This window comes from Sarcophilus harrisii, chromosome 1, assembly GCF_902635505.1.
Source record: "Sarcophilus harrisii chromosome 1, mSarHar1.11, whole genome shotgun sequence".
Classification (NCBI taxonomy): domain Eukaryota; kingdom Metazoa; phylum Chordata; class Mammalia; order Dasyuromorphia; family Dasyuridae; genus Sarcophilus; species Sarcophilus harrisii.
Window position 1 is genome coordinate 315,021,016 of NC_045426.1, and position 24,464 is coordinate 315,045,479.

Below are 24,464 nucleotides of genomic sequence, written 5' to 3' on the forward strand. Positions count from 1 at the left end.
TATATGTATCCCCAGGACTAAATATATAGTGGCTATTTTTTCATTTATTCCACTTGATTCTTTTATCTTGTTGATAATATATATATTATATATTTATATGTATTTATATTATATTATATTATAATATATATAATATAACATATTATATATATATTATTACATATATATTATATATTTATATTATATATATATTTTTAAATATATATAAATATATGTATATAAATATATATATTTATAATATAATATATTATATTTATATATATATATATATCTTAAATTCTATTTTAAGTAAATGTCTTTTCACCTTGCTATAGCACATGACTAACTGTGTCTGAAAGAAGAAGATTCAGGGAAAAACCTGAGATTTCTTAAGTAGTGCTTGAATAAATCTAAATAGGTTCTAAGAACTTGAGTGTGACAGTAGTGTTTTAACAGTCTCTCTTTTGGACATCAGGTATGGAAGAAAAGAGCTCACTGATGAGGAAAAAGGGGAGGACATGATAAGCCCAGGAAAGGGAAGGTAGATTTGTTGTTTAAATGAATACTACAAAAATCCTTGACTCTTAAATGATTATTAAATAGGAAAAAATACAGGAAATATTTATTAATACTGAAGTGAAGTTGCCAAGTCCTTGGGAGAAGACGTTTCAATCAGATATTCATTGGGCAGACCATGAAAACAACTAAGAATGGGATACAAAACACTCAATCCAAAAATGATTCAGTCTTTATTAGTTTTGAATGGAAGATGGAATGGGGCTGGAGAATGAGTCTGATGGATGTCAGGAAATTCCATCAGCATCTCTGGCCCCATCACCTATGGAAATGAGACTTTTACTGTATCATAGAATTCTACTGGCAATCTGAGGAAGCCAATGGACTTCTCAGAAAAAAATATATATATATTTTTAAATATATGCTGTAAAATATATAGGATTACAAAGAAAATCAACTACACTGAAATAGTTATCCTAATAATTATAGTAAGTTCACAGAGCCCAGGTTAAGAACCTCTGATACAAAGGTGTCAGAGTTGAGGGTATTCTGGGACTAAAAGGCAAAAGAGGGACATCTGTGCACTTGAGGTTGTGTGGGTTTGAAAGGGCTTTGAACTGCGATCTATTCCCTGGGTTTCAGAGGATCAGAAAGTTGACTCAATGCTCATTTTTGTTTTAGAGGTTGGAAACCTCTTAGCTTACTTCCTCATTTAACTTTGTTGTGCCACAGTTCCCTTTTAATGTTCTGACCCAGTTTCCCAATTGTCCTATTTAGTTACTCTGCCTCAAGTTATAACCTTTCCCTCTTAATGTTTGATGAGATAAAGGTTTTATATCTTTAGGCTATAATCATTCCTTCTTAATGTTTGACAGGATAAAGGTCTATCTATTTTAGACATCATTAGAATATCAGTAACCTCTCTAGTACCTCCCTCCATTATGTCATCCTAGGTGCCTCCCCCCATTAGGTTATCCCCATCCAGGTACCTCCTTCATTATGTCATTGTTCTTGTTATCCTATAAAAGAGTTTTGCTGTCCCGATCAGCGCTGGATTCTTTGAGACCATGGTCAAGTTCAGCCCTGGGACCAACCATGGATCCATTTGGTCCCAGTAAATCTCTCCATTTAATAAACTATTAAATAGTTCTCTAATCTCTGTCTTGCTCAGTTTCTCCAGCATTACTTCTCTCAGCCTCAGTTTCCTCATCTGTAAAATGGAAATAATAATAGCACCTACCTCCCAGGATTGTTATGAGAATTAAATGAAATAATATATAAAACACCTTGTAAACCTTAAGCAATACATAAATGCTAGCTGTTATTTTAATTGACTAGAGAATCAAAGGGCCCTGAAGAAAATCCTTCTAACATTTACATAGCACTTTTAAAGTTTGCAAAATATTTTACAAAAATTATCTCATTTAATTTTCATAACAACTCTATAAGGCAAGTGCTATTAGTATCACTATTTTATAGTTGAGGAAATATGGCTGAGAGGTTGTCACTTGCCCAGGGTCACGTGTAAATTGTATCCCCTTAGCTGCTTGTGTAAGAGGGCCAGTCAGGAAACCAAACAGACCAGAACTAAGCTGAGGAAAGATTTTTCCTCAAATCCACTATAACTCCTCTAGGAATTCACCCTATAATGCCACCAATGATTTTCCTTCTTTTCCCAATTCCCAAGTCCCTAAAATCCTGAGGCACAGAAACTCCTTCCTAATCGCTACAACCACTTTTTTCTCCATTCTCCAAACACTTGGGAAAAGGAAGGAGGGGGGGTAGGCATGAAGTAGGGGAGTCCTTCCAGTCTTCTGTAATCATCATTCCCTTAAGAACTCTTCTTTTTCTATCCCTAGCTCTAGAAAAGCTTATTCCCACTTCTACCTCATTTTCCTGGAATATCCTTTATAGCCAGAGTTTGTTATGAGAATCCACCACCACTTCTAAATGGAAAGTCAAAGGGAAATGTCTCCCCCTTGTGGAACCTCTTTATAATGGCACAAAAATAACGAACCCTAATTTTTAGGGGAAAAGAAATTGGAAAGGGAAGTAAATAGAGGCACCTTTGTATCACATTTCCCTACCAATGATTGTTTAAAATTTTGGGTATTGTGTAATATATAAGGGAATGGGAAATATTTCTGGGGAAAATGTATACAATAACAATATGATAAAAAGATAATTTTCAAAGGCTTATGGACTCTGATCAACAAAAAACCAATTACAATTCTAGAAAACTTGGAAAGAACCACACACCTGCCCCCCGCCCCCAATAGAGAAATGATGGACTCAGAATTGGTACTTTTTTAAATATGGCCAATTTGGAATTTGTTTTGTTTACCTATCCATTTGTAACAAGAGATTTTGTTTTTCTTGCTTTCTTAATGGGGTAGAGAAATGGGAGGTGGGAGAGAAAGAAGGCAGATCTTCATCTTAGAAAAAAAATTAAATTTTTTTAAAACATAGCTAAACTGAATCCAACTCTTCCTGTACAAGAGAACTGTTCGGTTCAATTGAATCTAGGATATACTGTGACATATTTAACATGTATAGAACTGCTTGCCATCTGGGGGAGGGGGTGGAGGGAGGGAGGGGAAAAGTCGGAACAGAAGTGAGGATAATGTTGTAAAAAATTACCCAGGCATGGGTTTTGTCAATAAAAAGTTATAATTATGAAAAAAAATCATAGCTAAGGATTCCTAACCTGGGGTCTGTGAATATGTGTGTGTGTGTGTGTTTACTATTTTGATAGCTATTATTTCAAAGGAATGTCAAAGGAAAGTCTGTAAAAGTCAAAGGAAAGAAAAATCAAGAAACCTAATTAATGAGCCTGTAGTAAAGGCAAAAGAATGCTCTGAAAACTCTCAAATGTTATGAGGTGCACTGCAGGAAAGAAAAAAGTAGAACTGAGAGGTTCCAGGGATTTGAAATGCAAGAGAAGCTAGAGGATTCTATGATGGCAATGTGAAGGTGACACACAAGACCCTCTGAGACTAGAAATAGGTCAGCATCAAAAGTCAAGTAAGTTGGTTAGTGAACAATAGTACCTAGAAGATGCTGAATAATTCTCTTAAAAACGTGAGCTGGTAATGAATACAACATTTATATTAGATGAATATTTATTTTAGCTGGAAATGGGATGGATAAGATTACCTTAAAGATGAAACTTAATTGATGATCCCTTAATCTGTATATAGCCTTTACCCCTTGGTAATAAAGTTTAAAAAAAAAAAAAAGGCTTGTAGGAATGATGTTTATAGTTATAACAAGTCACTTTACTTCCCTGTGCCTCAGTTCCTCACCTCTAAAATGAGGAAATGGGCCAGATGAGGATTTCTTAAACTATGTCATGGATTCCTTTGGCAATGTAGTGAAGCTTATGGGCCCTTTTCAGAATAATAATTTTACAATATACATATGCATATGTATATGTAAAATAAAATACATAAAATTATAAGAGAAGTCAACTATATTGAAATAATACTCAAAATAGTAAACATACATACACATTCACAGACCCCAGGTTAGGAATCCTTAGAATTGATGCTCTTAAAAAGTTTTTTTCCCAATTCTAAATCCTATGACAAAGTCTTCACTTGAAACTTGCCACCCTAAATCACACATAGCATGTGGATTTTGACCAAGTCTAAAAGTAGAAACATGGTCTCTGTCCTTGGGGAATCCTTGATTTGATTTGATGGAGAAAATAGTATCCCTATTCTCAGGTAGCTAATCTAAGAGTAAGGAACTCATAGGCTCTCCTCTCAAGTCCCCAGTTACATGATGGTGAAAATATCTCTGGCCTCAGAGCTAAATATGATTACAGTGGAATGGATAGTCTCATAATTGAAAATACTTGATATCTAAAAAAGACGTTGAGGGAATTCCTACACCAGGTGGGAGATTGAATTCACTGAAATATAGTGTTTCTTCCAACACTGGTTTCTGGGCTGGGTGGAAGATATGTAGGCAGGCTTTTTGAAGGCTATACTCAGTACCACTACCTAAAGTTTCAAGCTGAAAGCATTGTCAGCTTCTCCTTCTGTTTCCCTTGTCCCTCCCCTGAGCCCCATCCCCTGCCCCATCCATACCACATTGAGCTGTAGCTCCAGGGTCAGGACCCCTCCACTGTCCAGCACAGGCAGGAGCTTCAAGGCAAACACAGCTGGACGTGCTGGTGGAAGGGCCACACTGGGGCCAAAGAAGATGTAGAAGTGGACAGAGAAGGTATCCAGCTCATTCCGCAACGTTGGACGCACTGGCCAGCAGTGGTCAGGAGGAGATGTGCTCCCAGACCCTTCCTCAGGGGCTCCCAAAGGTGGTATCTCCTGAGGGGGTAGCTGAGTACCCAGAGACTGGGGCATGTTCATGGCTGCTCCAGGTACCAGGGCTCGAGACAGGCCATGTTGGGGGCACTCTGGGAAGAAGCTTATAGCTCATTGACAGTCCCATCAGTATCACAATCCAAACCCCAAATTTCCCACCTTAGCCAAATCCCCCAAGGTCATTAAACAAAACCTCCCTCCATCCCCACCCATATAGCCTCTTAAGGGACAGGGTTCCAGGCACATTGACCTGGCAGTAGTCTATAGGGAGAACTCATGGCTTATCCATAGTCTCTCAAATCATATCCTTAGGGTCTTGACTCACCCTGAGGTAAAGTAAAGGTATCACTATGAGAAAGTTTAAAGAGAGTGAGAGTGAGGTAAGATCACAGTAGAAATCAGATTGTCCTATAGTACAGGGAAGAAAGAAAAAAGTATCCTAGAGTGGGATCCCAGAAAGGGACCTAGGATATTGTGGCTGACTTCACAGCTACATGCATAGCTGTAATCCTATAGGTTCTGATGAGAGATATGCTGGATGTTTCCAACAAGGGATCTCAGATAGAGTCCAGCAGACTTCCCTTATATTTGCATGTTAACTTGAATTAGGTGGCCCTAGAGTAGGGCACAGGAAGTCCCTATGAGGGGGTCCCCAAGGAAAGGTATAGAAACCCAGGGGCCCCTTGTACTGACCTTGTAGCTGCACACATAGCTGGAATCGAAGGGTTCCAGGGAGACCCCGTGGTGTTTCCACGCGCACATAGACCCAGTCCCCCCAAGGAGGCAGGGCCAGCTCCAGCCCACATGGGGCCAATTCCCCACAGGCCACAGAGGTTGAGTTGTGCAGGGGAGGTGCCTTGGGGCGCAGATGCATCATCAGGGGGCAGCCATTGCCCCCACGAGATCCCACACACTTCAGCTGAACGGAGACCCTGGAAGTGAAACTAGGGACAAAGACCCTGGAAGGGGGGATACAAGGACAAGGGTGACAAACTGGATTTGAGAGTGAGGAATTCTAGGAGACAAAAGTGAGAGGAAAGACCCTGAAGATTATAGTAATGAGGCTCTAGAGACATCAGTGAGGTAGAATATGGGTAATAAATGGGGCATATAAGGAATCTTGGGTGAGGAAAGAAAATAACTCTTCTCTTTATAGGAACCATGTTCATGTTAAAGACACTTAAAATTTTTTGCCATCAAATCCTAAGGAGAGGATTCAAAGACAATATTCCTAAAAGTGATCTAAACTACTAACTGGGCCAAAAATAATAAAGGGGGTAGAAACCTGAAAGTAAGAAGCATGAGCCAGTCCTTGGGTTCAGGATCTGTCAGCTATATTTTACCAGTAAAGCCAAGGGATTGAGTTGATGCTCTAATGGGAATACAGTAAGTGGATCCCAAGGTTCCTGTACTATTTGAAGAGGAAAAAAGGAGAGAAACTTAGTGGCAGGATACAGAGAGATAAGCTCCTCACTGGCAACAAGATGGTGAAAAGTTAATCTTGACACACCAGGAAAGCTATCCACGCCAAGCTCCTGAGAGACATATCTGCTGATTCAAGAATCGTGCGAGTCTGCACCATAGCTGGGCTTACTCATACCTCTGTGGTTTCATTCAGTTTGCCCTGCTGTAACAGTAGAGAGTGGAGCTGGTATACACACTGGCACCATGGGAAGTCACGTACCCAGGCTCAGCACTGAAGGATTTGCACTTTGGGATGATGTAGCAATATCTTATTCATCCCTACAACTAGGCAGGGGGATGGCCAAAGAGAACTGGTTGACTGAGTGATGGCCAATAAAAACCATTTCTTTTAAGGGGACCTTTTTGTTGAGACACAGCTAATGTCGGTTCATGGAGGCTATCAGTTAGTCTTCATAATGTTCCTTGGCTTGCCACTACAGCGGGGAGAGCCATGCCATATCAACAGGGCCAAAGAGAAAAAGAAACTTCTGATCTTCCCCTGAAGGCTTATCATAGTACAGGTAGACCAGATGGCAGTATCTCCTCTTCCTAAGTTGGAGGTTTCTACTACATGGATGTCAGGAGTTAGAGAAACACAAAAAAGACCAGCTCTTGAGGAAGCAAGGGTGGTTAGGTATCTGTTTACAACCATGAGGCAAACTAGTTAATATTCTATCGCATTCTAGATCCTAATAGGAATGCAAATTAAATAAAATGCAGTGAAAATCAAGTATTTAAGAACAAAGAAAATCAGTAAGAGAAGTGAGATATTTTTCATAAATGCCATAGGAAGGCTTTCTCTGAGTCTCTACTGATCTCCTCTCTGAAAAGAGAGATAGCCTGAGAAGGGGTGATTACAGACATGGCTATAGGAAATATGAATATGTTCAAGAGAGATAATTCATACAATCTTAATTTACTTATGCACTCTGCTACCCTTTCAATCCTCCAAAAGAAGTTAGGGAGCAACAAAAAAGACAATAGAAAAAACAAATTAACCACTAAAGAAAAGCAGATATATATAGATATATTGATATAGATATAAGGGAACAATTGGAGGAGAGAAAAGGAGAGGGAATTTTATCTATTGCACCCCTAAATAAAATGTTGATCTTGAAGTTCCTTTAATTTCCTTTCTTCTCTTTCTCCCCCCTTTATATAGTGATATCACAAAATGGCATGGGCTCCAAGTGGTAGAAGGGGAGGGGAAGAGAGATGATCTTTGGTAGAGATAAAATATCCTGGAACAGAAGGATTAATAAAGAAGGTTTAGGGGAAAAAAAAAAAAAACACTTGAGGAGAGGGTTTTCCTTTTGCAGAATCTGGGACTCTGAGATGGATTTTCCATTTCCTGGAAGTTTTTTAGGCTTTTTAAAGAAAAAATTTTTGGAAGCTAAAGATCTTCCAATTTCCAGGAATTGGCTCTGCTCAGCTTTCTTTAGAAGCTTTCTTTTTCTTGTGATTTCAAGGTTGGCTGAAGGCTTTGGAGCTAAACTATATATCCCCAAATTTCAAAGGTTATACACACTAAAGGTATAGAATTACATTTTATTGTCTTTTTTATGTCTGTTTTATGTGAGTATGAATGGTTATTGGGACATTTATTGACATAAAAATTCTTCATACAAGAAGCTATATGGTTGATTAGCATACTTGTTCCTCAGCTAAATTTTCTTCAAACTAATGTACAGTTTAATCTTGTATACCAGACATATGTATAGTTAGTGTGTGTGCGTGTGTGTGTGTGTGTGTGAGAGAGAGAGAGAGAGAGAGAGAGAGAGAGAGAGAGAGAGAGCGCTCTCAATTTTTTAAGAAAATGCTATGGTACAGTTAGTAGTGTGCTTGAGAGCTAATTGTTAAATTTTCAGTGGGAGTATTTTCACCTCAGAAATTGGCTACAAATCAGGGCTTGATTTTACTGTTTGGTTGATTGTCTAGAAGTAAGAAGGTGACAGAAAACAGTTAATAGTGCAGATTAAACTTAAAAGTGAGTCATACATACATTTTTTTTTCTTTTTGGAGATTCAATTGTTAAACATTTCCTAGCATTCCACTGGGTGTAATATCAAGAGTGCTAAATTTGGAGACAAGAGAAAACTGAATTTCAATATTGCCTGGAATACTTAGTAGCTATATGATAATGGACAAGCCATTCAGCCTAAGTCTCAGTTCTCCGATCTGTAGAATAGGGATAAAAAAAATAGTTGTAGTTCCTACTTCAGTGCATATACAAGCAACTTTTATTAAAATGTCAGCTTTTATTAAGGAGAAATTTTTGTGTATTTGTTGGTAGGGGGGAAAGACAGAGGGGGAGAAGAGGGAGGGAGGGAGAGACTGAAAGAGAGATTGAGAGGAGGTAAAGGGAAAGAGGGGAGAAGGAGGGAAGAGAGAGAGGGAGGGAAGAAAAGAGGGAGGAAGGAGGGAAAGAGATTAAGAGGGGGAGAAAGAGTGAAGAAGAGGGAGCAAGGGGAAGTGAGAGAGGGAAGGAGGGAAGAGAGAGGGAAGAAGGAAAATAGAAAAAGAAAGAGAAGGTAGGGAAAGGTGAAAGAGGGAAAGAAGTGAGAGAAATAGGGGAAGAGAGGTGGGAGGGGAGGGAGAGATAAGAGAGAGAATAAGACATACACAGAGAGGTAAGAGAGGGAGGTAAGAGGTAAGAGAGGTAAGAAAGATGGGGGAAACAAGGAGCAAGGGAGAAAGAAAAAAGAAGAGAAAGAAAAAAAGAAAGGAAGAGGAGAAAAAAGAAAGAGAGAGAGAGAAGAAAGAGGAGACAAAGACAAAGAAAGATCTATTTGGTTTAATCTATCGAGTTTTGGTAACAGTTGGTAAAGAAGCACAAGATTGTCGGGACTTGGTGAACAATTGGAAGGTAATGAGAAGTCAAGGTACATCAGACTCACTTGAACAGAGCTGAACGGTTATGAGAGGAAAGTGTTTGCTCTGAGGGACGACCAGGAACCAGGACAGCAACATCAAGCAATCGACGGACAATCAACTGGGGTTGAAGGAGGTACTGGCACTCATCATGAAGACCCTGAAGTAAACAAAGGAGGAACTGATATTGCCATATCATGAAGACCTGAAGGAACTGGAGTAGAAATTGGAAGGTAGCAAGATGAGGGAGGTATTTAAACTAAGAATTAAAAGATCTACTTTTTAAATGTTAGCTTTGTCATATCCAGTTGCTTGACATGAGTAAATTAATTTCCCCACTGGCTCTTGACTTCCCTACCTGTAAAGTGAAGGGATTGGATCAGATGATTTCTATGGTTCCTTCTCGCTCTAATATTCTACTATTTTAATGAAGTGCTAACACTTATCATGGAGACCCCAAGGAAGAGGATAGAAGGGACAAATTCTAACACTCGTTTTGGAGATATCCTTGGGCTGAAGGAGAGGAAGTGGGAGAACTATAAAATAAAATATATCATTGAACCTGTGGAAGTTTGAGGAAGAACAGGCACTAGTACCATATGAGGGCCTCCTATTGTTTCCAGAACCTATCCAGTCAGAGACAAAGCTCACCTATAGTCTTCTCATATCTTGGTTATGATCAAAACACATTGATTCAGACCGCCTCAATTCTGGCAAAGGATAAAACGGGGAAGGGATTCTTTATATATATATATATATAAAACACAGTGGGGGGAGGGGGGGGGAAGAAGCAAAGATAAAACAGATTCTTCTGATTTTCTAATTTTCCAGGCTCTGAAATGACCCTGCTCAGATCCTTACTTATCCTTCCTAAGCTGGATTCTATGATTTCTGACCTGAAGTCTTTCTAACTGCATGTTGTCTCCACCTTTTTATTCTAACTCTTAGTTCTGAGTTCTATTAGTAATTCTGGTCTCCTTACTTTCTACATTCAGACATTTCAATATCCTAGGATCAGCTCTAGGTCTTGCACAAGAGTACCATGAATTCATCTAGCTAAGCATTCATTGTGGCAAACTGAGCTTCTTTGACTTTCTCTGACATTCCAATTCTACATTTTGTACCATTTTGCAGGTAATGCTCTTCTTTCTCACATCAGATTCATAATCTCTAGCTTCCTTTAAGATTCATCTTAGATGTACCACCTTCAAGGGGCCTTGTTGATATTCCCACACCAAATTACTTTGTATGTTTTATATTGACTCATCTATGTACCTCTTGTTTCTCACAGTACAATGTAAGCCCCTTAAAGGCAGAAATGTTTTGTTTCTGTGTATGTATTAGTAGATATTAGCATTGTACCTGGCACATATTAGGTGCATTAAACATTCACAAAATTAAATTGAGTAGACACTCACCCATATCTACCAAACAGATGGGGCAAGCTCTTCATTGAATCAATCAATAATCTACATTTCTTGAAATTTATGACCAGATAGACCTGATCAGTGACTGTCAGTCACACCACCAAAATGATATGGCCCTACAACCTGTGTTTTATTTAAAGAGAAAACTCGGTGGTCACTTCTGATATCAAGTCCAATTATCACACTTCTAGCAACAGCTGAGAGTCCAGAATTCAGGCCAAATAGCAGCATGCCCTGAATACAAACTGACTGTAGGCTTATCAACATGCCTGAGAAAGGGAAGATTCCAACAAAGATGCCTTTGGACAAGATTGGCAGGACAGTTTGTGCCAGATACAATGTAAAATAGAAGGGATTTGAAAATGCCCACCCAATCAGCGAAACAATTTTGTTATACTAAAGATCTACAATCATGGAATCTTAAAGTACAAAGTTCCTTAGGGATCACTAGTCCAATGCATCCACTACATGGAGGAGGCTTTTCTATGTCATTCAAAGTAGATGAATATCCAACCTTGGTTTAAACATTTCCAAGGATAGAAAATTCAGAAACTGGAGCAGCTAAGTGGCACAGCGGGTAAAACAACAGCCTTGGAGTCAGGAGAATCTGAGTTCAAATCTAGCTTGACACCTACTAACTATGTGACTCTGGGCAAATCACTTAACTCTCATTACCTCAAAAAAAAAAAAAAATCACAAAATAACCAGTCACCTATTCCATTAGAAGGCACATTCTTTCATAAAATAATTTTTTAAAAAATCTACCTGTCTCTGCCTTTCAACAAGTAATCTTGATTCTTCCCTGTGGAGCTACTTAGAAAAAGTTCTCTTCCGATAACCCTCTTCAACATTTGAAGACAGATATAATGTCTTTTCCTCCCCAAGACAGACAGACAGACAGACAGACACACACACACACACACACACACACACACACACACATGCATACTATTCTCTTTCACAGGCTACTCATGCCTCATTACCTCAAATATTCCTCTTATCATATGGCTTTCACACTTTATTAATCCCTACTAAATATGCTATAAAGTTAGTTAATATATCTGTTCAAATATTGTGTTCAAGTGTGAATACAACACTTCAGATGTGCTCTAACAAGAAGAGATCATTAATTATTTTTTTGTTAAATTGGATCCTTCCTTTTCTAGATATATAATTAATTTAGCCTAAGATTACACTTACTTTTTAATAGCCATCTCATGTTATTGGCTCAAGCTGAGCTTACAATCAACTAAAACTTTCAGGTTTCCCACAGCTTATGTAATTTAATTCTTAAACCAAAGTGTTAAAAATTTACATTTATTATATTGATTTGGGCTCATTGTTTCAATAGTTTGAGACACTTACTAACTAATCATCAAAAAAGAGAAGTCAGACATGTTGAGACAGGAAACACCTGACCAATAAGTCTAAATCTGAGGAATAGAAACATAGTATCAGTCCAGATACTATGACAATTATAATCTTAATACTAGAAAATAACCCAAGTCCTACTTGGCAGAATGGATCCTGGTTTTCATGTGGTTCAATTAAATTCAATAAATACTTATGAAGCACCTACTGTTTATAAGGTACCATATTAGGTGCTGGGTATAAAAAATAAAAAATAAAAAATTTTGGTCTCTTTCCTCAATGAGTCATACATTGAATGGAAGAATACAACATGCATAACAATGAAGTCATGTGAAAAGGGAAAGAGATTAATAGCAAAGGTAAGTAGTACCCAAAGGCAATAATAGCAAAGAGATCTTCACAAAGAAAATGGAACCTAAATAGAACTGCAAAAGAAAATAAGGATCTTACGAAGCCAAGAAGATGCAGAAATTCATTTCAGTTATGGATAACAGCTTGTATAAGTGCACAGAAATAGGTGTGAAATATCAGGTTTAAAAACATCCATTTGGCTAGGATTGTGTAAAATTAAACATTGCAAGAAAAGTAAATTGGAGCCAAATTATGAAAACTCTTAAATGCACCACCACCAAAGTGTTTGTATTTTATCTTAGAACATTAGGAACTCATCTAAGGTTTTTAGACATGGGAGGTCAATCACATCTATGCATTAGGGAAATATTTTGGCTACTCTTGGTTGGTAGGATTCACATGTTTATTACATTCCACTTAATTCTGTGATTATTCACATATAGGTTATAATGTAAATTATCTTTCAAGTTCTTTTAATATCTCCATACTGATATCAGTATCAATAAGGAATATCTCTTTATCAATAGATGGTGGAATGGATACAACACCAAATCTAGAGTCACGAGAACCTGAATTTTAATCTGGCCTCAAACAATTACTAGCAGTCTGAACCTGGGCAAGTGATTTAACACTCTTTGTCTCAGTTTCCTGATCTGTAAAAATGATGGCAAACTACTCCAACATCTTTACCAAGAAGACTCCAAATGGGGGTCAAAAAGAACCAAATATGACTGAAAAACAACTGAAAACAATATACAGAGCATCCAGGTGGTGCCATAGTACATAGAGTGCTGAGCTAGGAATCATAAAGACTCATTTTCCTGACTTCAAATGCAGTCTCACACTTACTGATTGTATGATACTAGAAAATCCCTTAACCCTGTTTGCCTCAATTCTTCATCTATAAACTAGAGAAAAGAATGCCAAACTACTTCAGAATCTTTGCCAAGGAAAAAATGGGTAGGTTACAACTGAAGTGAATGAACAACACCCTTATATCATTCCATATAGTATCCTATACTTAGGTGCTCCAATATTTGTTGAATAAATGAATGAAAAGTCTCATGAAGAGATCAAATGCTCTATCCTCTTTACTTTTGCCAGTTTTCTTAATAGCCCTATTTAAACAAATTTCATAGACCTTTATAAAAGATCTAGTCATTTTGAGCTGATTCAAGAATCTGTAGTGACAAACCAAACTTCTCATTCTACAAAAGGTTAATGTTGTATTAATGAAAAAATAGTTTACCTAACACATATTCTCTCTTCATATTCTCTCTCTCCCTCCCTCTCCCTCTCTTCCTCCCTCCTTCCTTCTTTTTCTCTCTGTCTCTGTCTGTCTCTGTCTCTGTCTCTCTCTATGTGTCTCTCTTTCTCTCTGGGCCTCTGTCTCTCTGTCTCTCTATGTCTCTGTCTCTCTCTGTCTCTCTGTCTCTGTCTCTCTCTCCCTCTCTCTCTCTCTCTTACACACACACACACACACACACACACACACACACACACACTGATTTAACTCCAAAATACTGGTGGTCTTGCATGTGCCAGAATATAAAGAAACATAATGTAATGTAAGTCTTTGAACTAAAATTCCATAACAAAGCCTACATGATATACCATACCTATTGCCAGCTTCTAAGCAACTAGATATATCAAGGAAGACTTTGATTAGAAAGCAATACCTCAACTGTGCCTCAAAAGAAGAGAGTGAGATGAGAAGAAAGTACATTTCAGACATGGAGGAAGTATAGAGGCAAAAGATAAAATGTCTAATTTGAGAAAGCACATTTTAATTGGAACATAGAATTCAAGAAAGCTAATAATGTGAAATAATGCTGGAAACATAGGCTCCAGCTGCTTTATAGAGGGCCTTCAATGTCTGGATATGTCTGCATTTTACCTAGAAACAAGAAGGAACCACTAAAGATTTTTCAGCAGGAGAATAACATAGTCATTTCTGTGTCTTATGAAGATTATTCTGACAGGAGGGATTGGAAAAAAAAAAAAGGCAGATACTGGAAAACTATTATTAGAGTCCATATGAGAGGTGATAAAGGACCTGAAATGATATGATAGCCATGTAAGTAGTGAAAAGGGAAGGGATGCAAGAGATATTATGGAAGTAGAACCAATACTTGGCAATTAATTGGATGTGGAGGTTAAAAAAAAAATTTAACTACTAGGTTAAAAATCTGACTATCTGGAAAGATGATTGCATACTCAACAAAAACAGATAAGTTTGAGAGAGAGATGGGCTTAGAAGAGACCCAAAATTGAGATATAAGTACCATCTCATCAAGTCTCAGTGATACTTATCACCTATTAACTTTGCCTCTCTTCATTAATATCTTAACCTTCATCCTATTTGCTACTGGTCCTTTGACCATTTGTATAAACACATCTGGACATTTTGTTCTTGCTTCTCTATACTTCTCTATACTTTCCGAAATAATTACTGGTCCTCTTTTGTTCTATTTTTTTTTCCTATCTTACAAAGGAGATTTGAGATACAAAGGTGTCCTGGAAAGTTTTTTCATTTTCCTGGAGTGTGAGACTCGGAGTAGATTTAAAAAAAAAAAAATTTAGTCCCATCTCACCAGTAGATGGCAGGGTTTTTTGGTGTTTAGAGATTGATGACAGTTCTCAATACAAGGAAAGGGAGATGAAACAACAGAACAGAGAAATAGGAAATGAAAGACACTGTTTTGGGCCAAAACCAGGAGCTCCCTGAAGAAGAATGCCGAAACAAAGGGACTTCCAGCAGAGACATGTCAGCTGGGTGGCTATAAGTGAATAATGATCATAAAATAGACTAAGAGAACTCTTCCCTCTCCTCAAGTTAGGTAACCCAGTAATAGGGTGCTGTCCCTGTCTCAAGAAGACCTGAGTTCAAATCCAGTTTCTCACACTTTCTAACTATGTAACTCTGTTTCCCTCAGTTCCCTCAACTGTAAAAATGGGGATTATAATAGCATCAACATCTCAGGGTTGACCTCTATTTGAAATGCATGAATCTAATAACATTACTCTTCAATTAAAAACTTTCATAGGTTTTGTTAAGGCTCATGGGGAAGCTCCTGCCCACACTCTACACTTTAACAAATTATACTATTCCCTCTTTCATTTCATCCTTCTCCCACCGTTGAGCATTTGTATAGGATACCACACATGCCAGGAAGAGTTCCCCGTACATGTCTACCTTTTGAAGTCCTTTTCCTTCAAAGTCCACCTCAGGCATTACTTCTTCCATAAAGTCAATTTTCCAGATTATCCCAACTGGAAATGTACTTCCTCCTTGAATTTCTCAGACTATTCTGTCTGACTTCTAAGCCCTTAGTAATAAGTATGTATATGGCATTTTAAAAATTCAAGAGATGTAGTTTTATTTTATTAATAATACTAGCATTTTATTTTTTAAATTGTTCAAGGATACTCTCGAATACCAAAGTCCCCTCATGGAACCTACTCAATGCTTGAAAGGGTGATGGTATTCCTAAGGGTGGCAATCAATTCTAACTGATTAACAAAAGAATTATGAGAAGTGGACCAATTCCAGTGAGGATCTTGGGATAGTTACTACTGAATAGCCAAATCGTGGCCATAGAAACCTATCAATTTTCACATTTTTCATCTAACAAAAGAGAGAATCCACATATTCCCAGACTTGTCAGAGTAACCACAATGAGCAGGAATTGACCCATTCCCCTAAACTTAAATTTTCTTTGTCTTTAATTAGATTTCAACTTGGATAAGTCTTTCTCAATATTTCCCCCACTGGTTAATTTCTGGATGAAGAACTAGAAAGAGGGAAAAAACCTTGGTCCTAATTCAATAATTAATTATTAAATACAATAGAGAAATGATAATTTCTCTCAGGTATCATAATTATTTATGTGCATATTCCCCTGCTAGATTGTAAATCCCTTAAGGATAGGGGTTGGGTCATTTTCCATCACTGAAAGAATTAGAAAAGAATCTGTGATTTCATCTGCGCAAATCCCTCCAAAAACAGAAAATAGACATACACACCCACACATACACACACACACACATTTGCCTAAGAATTGTGTTAGAGAATTTCCTGAATTATCCTCACAGGTTAAATGACCTTCCCAGAGTCACACAGCTTTTCACAGCTTTTAATTGTCTTCCTCACTTTGTCTCAATCTCCCTCCGCTATGTCACACTACCTCTCCTGACCTTTTGTAAATATGTCAGAGCATGGGGGTTATGACCCTTCTTGATCCTTAAAGTGATCAACTTGTCAGGAACCAAGCATTATCTCTCTTCCTGCTCCTAGAATTCATTGGGATTGGGTTTGGTGTGGCTAACAGCAATGAACTTTCTTCTCCCTATTAGTTATGGCAAGGTCCCCCTAACTTCTTTTAGACTTGGTTGCTTCATCTATAAAATGGGATTATATTTGTCCTACCTATCTCAGGGTTTTGATGAGGAACAAATGTGTTCATATAAATGAAGTGCTTTGTAAAATATTACAAGTTACTATTGTCATTATTTTCCCTTGACATTATCTTATTAATAATAATAATAAATGCAATTAAAATAATAGATCTTTACCAGTGGCAAAATGTACAAATTCCTTGTAGGTCACCAAATTCAGTTTTTTGGACCATAGACCTGACAACTAAGAAAACAGAGGCCCATTGACCTAGACTTAAGTTACCTAACTGATAAACCTTATTAACCTTAGTTGACTTATTTGGGCTTGACTTCTGACCTGTTTCTTCCAGAATCCAACCATTTCTGAGGATGGGAATGGGTCTAGGAAAGGAGTTTGAGAAAGCATGGGCCTACAGTCATGGAACAGGGACTGGTTCTCCAACACATCACTCAACCAAGATATAGCATGGGAAAAGGGCCTGACCCACCTTGACAGAGATGCGTCCATGAGCCTGGGGAAGGTGAGCAGCCAGGAACCAATCCCCAGGCAAGGGGCTGCTGACATTGAAGATTCCTGAAGTTCGGTTGGGCAAAGTCCAGCTTAGAGTTAATGAGAAGACCCCTGGCACCACTGTATCCGGTGGAAAGTGTGTGTTCAAAGGGTTTATTACAGGAGGTGCTCCTGAGCGGAAATACCTAGGAGATACATGAAATGAAAGACCAAGGACAAGAAGGGGGGGGGAGAAGACATAAAATGGGGGAACAAATAGGAAATGAGATTTTAAAAAATAATAAAAATAGAGAAAGATATAATACCCAAGTCATAAAGAAAATAAGCTAGAACTGTCCATTGCATACCCAACCACCATTAGCAGACTTCACATGGACCACAAACCACCCCCTCCCAAATCAAGGATTGGGAAAATGGTCAGAAGTCAGGGAATTTGGGATTGGGATAAGGCTGCCTGTCTACTATCAGGATGTGAGGTCAAAGGATCAAGCTATCAGAGGTCCAGGATTAAGATGTGAAGTGAAAAGTCAAGAATACCAGGTACCCCTTACCCTTGCTAGGAATTATTATATGTTTTTTAATTTTTGAAATGTCTTGTATTATATGAGTATAATTAAAGAACCTAAGGAAGGTCCCTCCCCTGGGGATCCTGAGCAATGAGTCATCAAAGTGATGCTAGGAAAGTGAGTGGAGCTGGAAACCTGAGTCAGGAGGGATCATTCATTCAGTTCAGTCATTTCAGCTCAGAAAATGAGCTGGCAGCTGGCAGCACTCTGCAGACAGGAAGCAGGAACCCTGTGGGTGGTCTAGTGGGGGTGGACAAGCTTTCAAACAAGAAGAGACAGAGAGTCTGCTTCTAACTGCTGAAGAGCTGCGGTGATGAAGATACCAGGTAACTAACTAGTGCCCACAACTGAGACATGGCCACTGGATAGACTGAGCCAAAATCACAGGGTTGTAGATTTAGAGCTGAAAGAACCCCCAAAAGTCATATAGTGCAAACTCCTTATTGTAGAAACTGAAGAAAAGAGTTTAAGTGCTTTGTGCAATATCATAAAAGTGTCAGAGGAGGGATATGAGCTTAGAAGATGAGGTAAAGCCAAGTTTCACCAGCTCTAACAACCAACTGGTGAACATGTCTCAGAAAATCAAAAATGACAGTGAGAAAGGAGCCCAGGCAAGAGTAAGATTCCCAGAGAACCAGAGTCAGAATGATCTTCCCCAATAGAATGTGGGCTCCTTAAAGACAGGAACTGTTTCATTTTTTTCTTCATATATCCAGAACCTAGTACAATCCATGTCAAGTATTTAATAAATACTTGTTCAATCAACAAATGAATAAAAAACTATTTATTAAGCATTCATTATTCGCCAAACACTATGCCACCTAAAGATACAAATACAAAAACATCTATCCTCGAGGAGCTCACCTTCTTCTGATAGAGAAGTCATATGGAAGGGAGTGATACAAAAGAAATATTTTGGTTTGGAAACTTATTGAGCAGAAAATGAATAGAAAGTTAACCTCTGGGTTCAAGTTCCATCTCTTACATGGACTGGCTCTGTGATCCTAGGCAAGTGACTTAAACTCTCAGTGTTCTAGGCAACTTTTTCTCTTTCTAATAATAGCTTCTTTTATTTTGAAAATACATGCAAAGATAGTTTTCAGTATTCACCACTGCAAAACCTTGTGTCCCAATTTTTTCTTTCTCCTTTCCCTCTTCCCCTAGAGAGTAAGTAATCCAGTATAGTTAAACATGTGCAATTCTTCTAAATAAATTTCTACATTTATGGTGCTGCACAAGAAAAATCAGATCAAAAAGGGAAAAAAATGAGAAAGAAAACAAAAACAAGCAAACAACAAAAAAAGGTGAAAATACTATGGTGTGATCCATATTCAGTTCCCATAGTCCTCTTTCTGACTGCAGATAAGTCTCTCCATCATAAGGCTATTGGAATTGTAGACAACTCTCTAAGAGAGCTGAAGAGATGGTACTAGCTGCATTAGTAGAGGAAGTTTCTTTGATGAAATCACACATCCATCCCTTAGCCTTAAATCACAAGGATAATAATAGAACAAGACTAAACTGACATATCCTTTTGAGGAGCATTGAAAGAATTGGTTTGACTATGGTTCAGGAACAAAAAACTTTGGAAAGATAGTGAAGGAGAAAGAAAGCCATTTGATGAGGAGAGGTAACTGGAGCCTGGACTCAGATATAGCAGGTAACTGAGGCCCCCAGCAATCAGAACAGAAGAAGTGGGGAGCAGCTTACAGAAGTTCAAGGGAGGAAGGGAAAGATTAAGTCTTCCAATGAACAGATGAATGGATGGACTAGGACAAAGGAGATATCTGCAAGGTCAATGGAGGATATCTTGCAGCTCAGGACAAGACTCTTTGGAGCCATGGAGAGAGACTGGGGCAGAACCCACAGAAACCAAGAGCAGCTGCTAATCAGAAGGACAGTAACCCAGGCAAAGAGGGAATGGTTTTTAAGACTAGGAAGTATGTTCTTGGAGGGACTGAGGGCCCCACTTGATCTGGATGTGCTGCCAACCCAAATCTATCTCAGGCTAGAAGGAGAGTCTCTTTGTTTGGCTTCCAGACCAATTCAGAAACAAGTACTCAGTAAAGCTTTTCTTTGGCTAGACTTCTGCCTTTGAGGCTTAGAGTAGTACAAGGTCATCCAAGGGATCCTTATCCCCCATGGAGGGAATACAAGTGACTCACAGGTAACTCTTTGTACATTAGATGGCCTTACTTTGACAAAATCATCTTTTAAAATATTTGGAGTTGCTTTGGGATTGGTCAGGAGGAGTTTCCTTCACTTCAATTACTACAGAGTGGGGCTCATTGTATGCCACCCCTTCATAATTAGTTGCACCTAGATGTAGGTAGGGTCAGTAGAAAGAGCACCAGATTTAGAGGCAGAGAACCCAAATTCAAATCCTAATTCTGTGAATTCTTACCCACCTGCCCCTGGGCCAGCAGTTTAAGTTTTCTGGGCCTCACTTTATTCATCTTTTTGTTTGTTTGTTTGTTTTAAGGGGAGGAAGGGGATTGGACTAGATAATCTCCCAAATCCCTTCCAGTTCTAAATTTACAATTTTATTGATGCGGTTTGATTGGTCTCAGTTCCTGGTGGTCAAGACGTTAGTGGCAATAAGAGTTGTTAAGAATCCTCTTTAAATCGGTGGCAGGTTTTAGGAGTGAAAGAATTCACTCATTCACGAATTATTAGTTGCAAAATGAAAGTTTATTGTTGGATAGAAATCAGTTAACCAAGAAACTGACTTCTATGGTGGCAGACCTATTGGAAAATGGAGTTTTGGCCACTTTCTCAGTGGGCAGAAGGATCCTGGCAGCTGAAAGTGACAGGATTCTCAAGCTACCTAGGCCTACCTCCAAAGACCTTAGTTGAGGGAAGCTGTTATATTGGGTATTTTGGTGGAGGCTGGGACAGCCTGAGCTGATCAGACCAGGTGGGGACTTCAGGAGCTTAGATTCTTAGATCTCGGGCTTAGATTTTTATCAGTTTTCAGCCCGGATCTCCTAATGGAATTAACAACACTTCAAAGGAGTGCTTTTTGACCAGGATTTCTATTGAATCAAAGGCTCTGGCATCCCGAAAAGATAACTTATCTGGGAGGATATGCCTTCCCCAGGAGGGGCTGAGACTCTGAAAGGGATCACAGATCAAAAGGAAATACAGTTTCTTAAAAGGACCCCAATTTATAGTAAAGGAAACAGTTCCCTCCTGCTTCATTATGGTCCTCATTATACTAGCCCTAGAGGACAGGAGCTTGACAATTAGGAGGAATTATACAGGGGGCAACTCTAGATTTAATTTAATTAAGTTTAAAGAAAGATTTTTTTAAAGTATTTATTTTTAATATACATTGCTTTATGAATCATGTTGGGAGAGAAAATCAGAAGAAAAGGGAAAACCATATGCAATTCTTCAAAATATGTTTCCACATGTATCGTGCTGCACAAGAAAAATCAGATCAAAAAGGAAAAAGTAGAAAGAAAAAAAAGCAAGTAAACAATAAAAAGGTGAAGAGAAAAACAAAAGCAGAAAAAAGAATTGAACATATGTGTTGATTTACATTCAATTTCCATAGTTCTTTTTCTGGATATGGATGGCATATTCTGCCCAAAATCTATTGAGATTGCTTTGGATCACTGAACCACTAAGAAGAGCAGTCTTTCATAGTTGATCATCGCACTTTCTTACATACAGTGTATTCCTGGTTCTGCTTGTTTCACTCAGCATCAGTTTGTGTAAATCTTTCCAGGTCTTTCTAAAATCAGTTTGTTCATCTTTTTTTATAGAATAATATAAGGAAAAATTTTCTAATCTCTAAAAGTTATCCAAAAGTAGAATGGGTTGCTTTGGGAGGGCTGAATTCCCCATTACCAAAACACTTCATATGAAAGCAAGATGAACATTTGTTGGGATATCATATATTTCTCAGATAAGAGTTGAGCTACCATCTGCATCCAGAGAGAGAACTATGAATACTGAATGTGGATCAAAGCAAAGTTGTTTTTGTTGTTGTTTGTTTGCCTGTTTTTATTTCCTTTCTTGTGGGTTTTTTTTTTCCCCTCACTTTTGATCTGATTTTTCTTGTCCAGTATTACAATTATGGAAATATGTTTAGAAGAATTGCACATGCTTAACCTATACCAGATTGCTTGCTGTCTTGGAGAGAGGGAGAGAGAGAAAAAAACTTGGAACACAGGGTTTTGCAAAGGTGAATGCTGAAAACTACCTTTGATTGTATTTAGAAAAATAAAATAATATTTAAAAAATAAAGCTGCTTAATGAGGACTTTTCCCATCCCCATCTAAAAAAAAAATGATAGTTGAGTTAAATGGTCTCTCAGGTAAGCAGATATTATCATCCTTCTTTTACATCTATATAATTATAAGGAAGCTCAGACTCAAAGAGACAAAACTTATTTCTCTAAGGCATACAACTAATAAATGGCAAAAGTGGGATCTCCTCCTGACTCCAACTTTTTTTTTTCTTTTACACCACCATTAAACCACCTTTTAACTCTGGGAATTCCTAATAACTTTCAGTAAAAATCTTTACAGATACCAAGTTCTCCATGTGTATGCACTAGATTAAGGAAGAATGAGAGGGAAAAAGCCAGGGCACAGCCAAAGCAGATATGCAAGTAGATGTGTAACACACCCAGAGACTTCAGAAGTAACCCAACCCAATAAAAATACCTGGGTGGGACTAAGGATAACAGAGTGTACAGAATGAGTCAAAGTAGAGATCCCTGGGAGTTGTTTGGTGGGGAAGGTGGGACAGGAAATGCTGGGATGTGCTAGTGATTACCACTCAGTAATATGGCCTGAAGACTAAGGCTGGAGTATAGATGATGATGGATGGTAATTACAGGACTTCCATCATTCAATTAGTCAGATCGCCACAGGTCAAAGCCTAGAAAGGAGGAATGGGACAGTCTTAGTTAAGAAGATGACGCCATTTCAGATCTAAATGAGAATGTCATCCAAGCAGATGATACATACACACTAGTCCAGCAGGTCTTAGAAGATGTCCTTAATAAATTACTGGAAGACCACTGACGTATTACGTAATCTGAATGACATTACAATGTTCTCATATTCTCAGTGTTCTGACATTACAGTAATGACATTACAATGTTCTCCATATTCTCGGACTATGGAATCTGGTCTTCAGATTTTCCCTCTGTTAGATTAAATTGCATGCTTCCTTTCCCCCCTCCCCCCACAAGTCATAGCACCTCAGAGCTTGTCTAAAATGTATGACAAAAAGAATACCAAGCAAGATCTGGTTGAGAACCCCATCATCATTAGAGTCATTCTTCTTTTTCAAGAAAACCTGTGGTTCTAGTACAGGAAGTAAATGAAGAGATGAACCCAAACTCAATGAGGATTAACAGACTGGTCTGTTGCAAATGAAATTTTTCCTACCAGGATTTGGCTGGGTGGCAAAAAGCAAAGATGACTCCATTTCAGAAAGACTTAGCATGTCCTCAAATTCATAGTAGGTTACTAATACTATCTGGCATGTATATAATATCAGAAGTGCTATTTTCTCTTGGCTCCAAGCATACCATTTTTTCCATTTACCATACTAAATGCCTAGACCATGTGAGCTGTTTCCAATCTTAGTGTATATCAAACAACACTGATAACAGTACCCAGAAGTGAACATTAGCTTATATATGCCAAGTCATGGCCAGGTCATATTGTTTTTAGTGAATAAATTTACCACAAAGGATAACTTAGGTCATATACAAGGCAATTTGCCCTTTCCATGTTCATCAGTATTCAAGCACAGAGCTTAGTTCTCAAATCATTGGGTCAGAAACCAAGAGGACAACCCTAAAGGGGCCGTAAAATTGGTCTTAGTAATGGAATGCTCACACATTTCATGAGGTCTTGGTCGACAGAGTTCCCCAAAAGCCCAAAGGAACAAGAAAATATGGGATGGAAAGATCCAGGTTCTATTTAGATAGAGGGAATTCTAGGGAAGACTAACTAATATTCCACAGCACAAAATGTTTTTTTTTCCTTTGATGATGATTGGGCATTCAATCCATTCACTCACAAGGGAGACACAAATTTAACATTATAGAACCACTTATCTTTTTCACCCGGAGAAAAATGGGCATGGAATTCTCCATTCTTTTGCATTTGCTTAGGAATCTTAAGGTAGGATACAGAGAGCTGATGAAGATGTTGTCTTTCAGTGGAGGGTTCCAAGTTGAAAACCCAGCAGACCTTGATTCAGAAGCTCTACTGGATCTAGAGAGGCAGAATTATGGCCACTTCCTCCTCAAGCATATTCATCCCAGATTGACTCATAAGTGCTTTCTTGGAACTGGTTCTCATTATTCCAGTCCAAGTCCTGAGCTGAAAGAACTTATATAGCCTATGATTAAATCCTAATATGGATGATCAACTATGAAAGACTTAGCTCTTCTCAGTAATTCAGTGATCCAAGACAATTCTAATAAACTTTGGATAAAAAAAATGCTATCCATATCCAGAGAGAGAATTATGGAAAATGAATACAGATCAAAGCATCCTGTTTTCACCATTTTTTTCTTCTATTTTTTCTCATTTTTTTTCCTTTTGTTCTGATTTTTCTCTCCCAAAATAACTCATATGGAAATATGTTTTTAAAAAATGAATGTACATGTATAACCTTAAAAAATTTGATAAACCTAACATGGCATAGT

General features: G+C 38.1%; 1 protein-coding gene across 2 annotated transcripts in view; it reads right to left on the bottom strand.

Moving 5' to 3' along the window:
* TMEM8B (transmembrane protein 8B) overlaps positions 1-24,464 on the bottom strand; it is a 76,229-nt gene that overhangs the window by 22,373 nt on the left and 29,392 nt on the right. Inside the window, exons 3-6 of one of the 2 annotated variants that reach the window (XM_023497621.2) lie at positions 17,194-17,401; positions 9,185-9,318; positions 5,517-5,782; positions 4,590-4,915 (exon numbers count right to left, since the gene is read on the bottom strand). In XM_023497621.2, coding sequence (XP_023353389.1) covers positions 4,590-4,915; positions 5,517-5,782; positions 9,185-9,318; positions 17,194-17,401 — 934 coding nt within the window. Of the gene's footprint in view, positions 1-4,589; positions 4,916-5,516; positions 5,783-9,184; positions 9,319-17,193; positions 17,402-24,464 lie in introns of those variants that run through there. The other variant, XM_031945334.1, reaches the window with a different exon arrangement.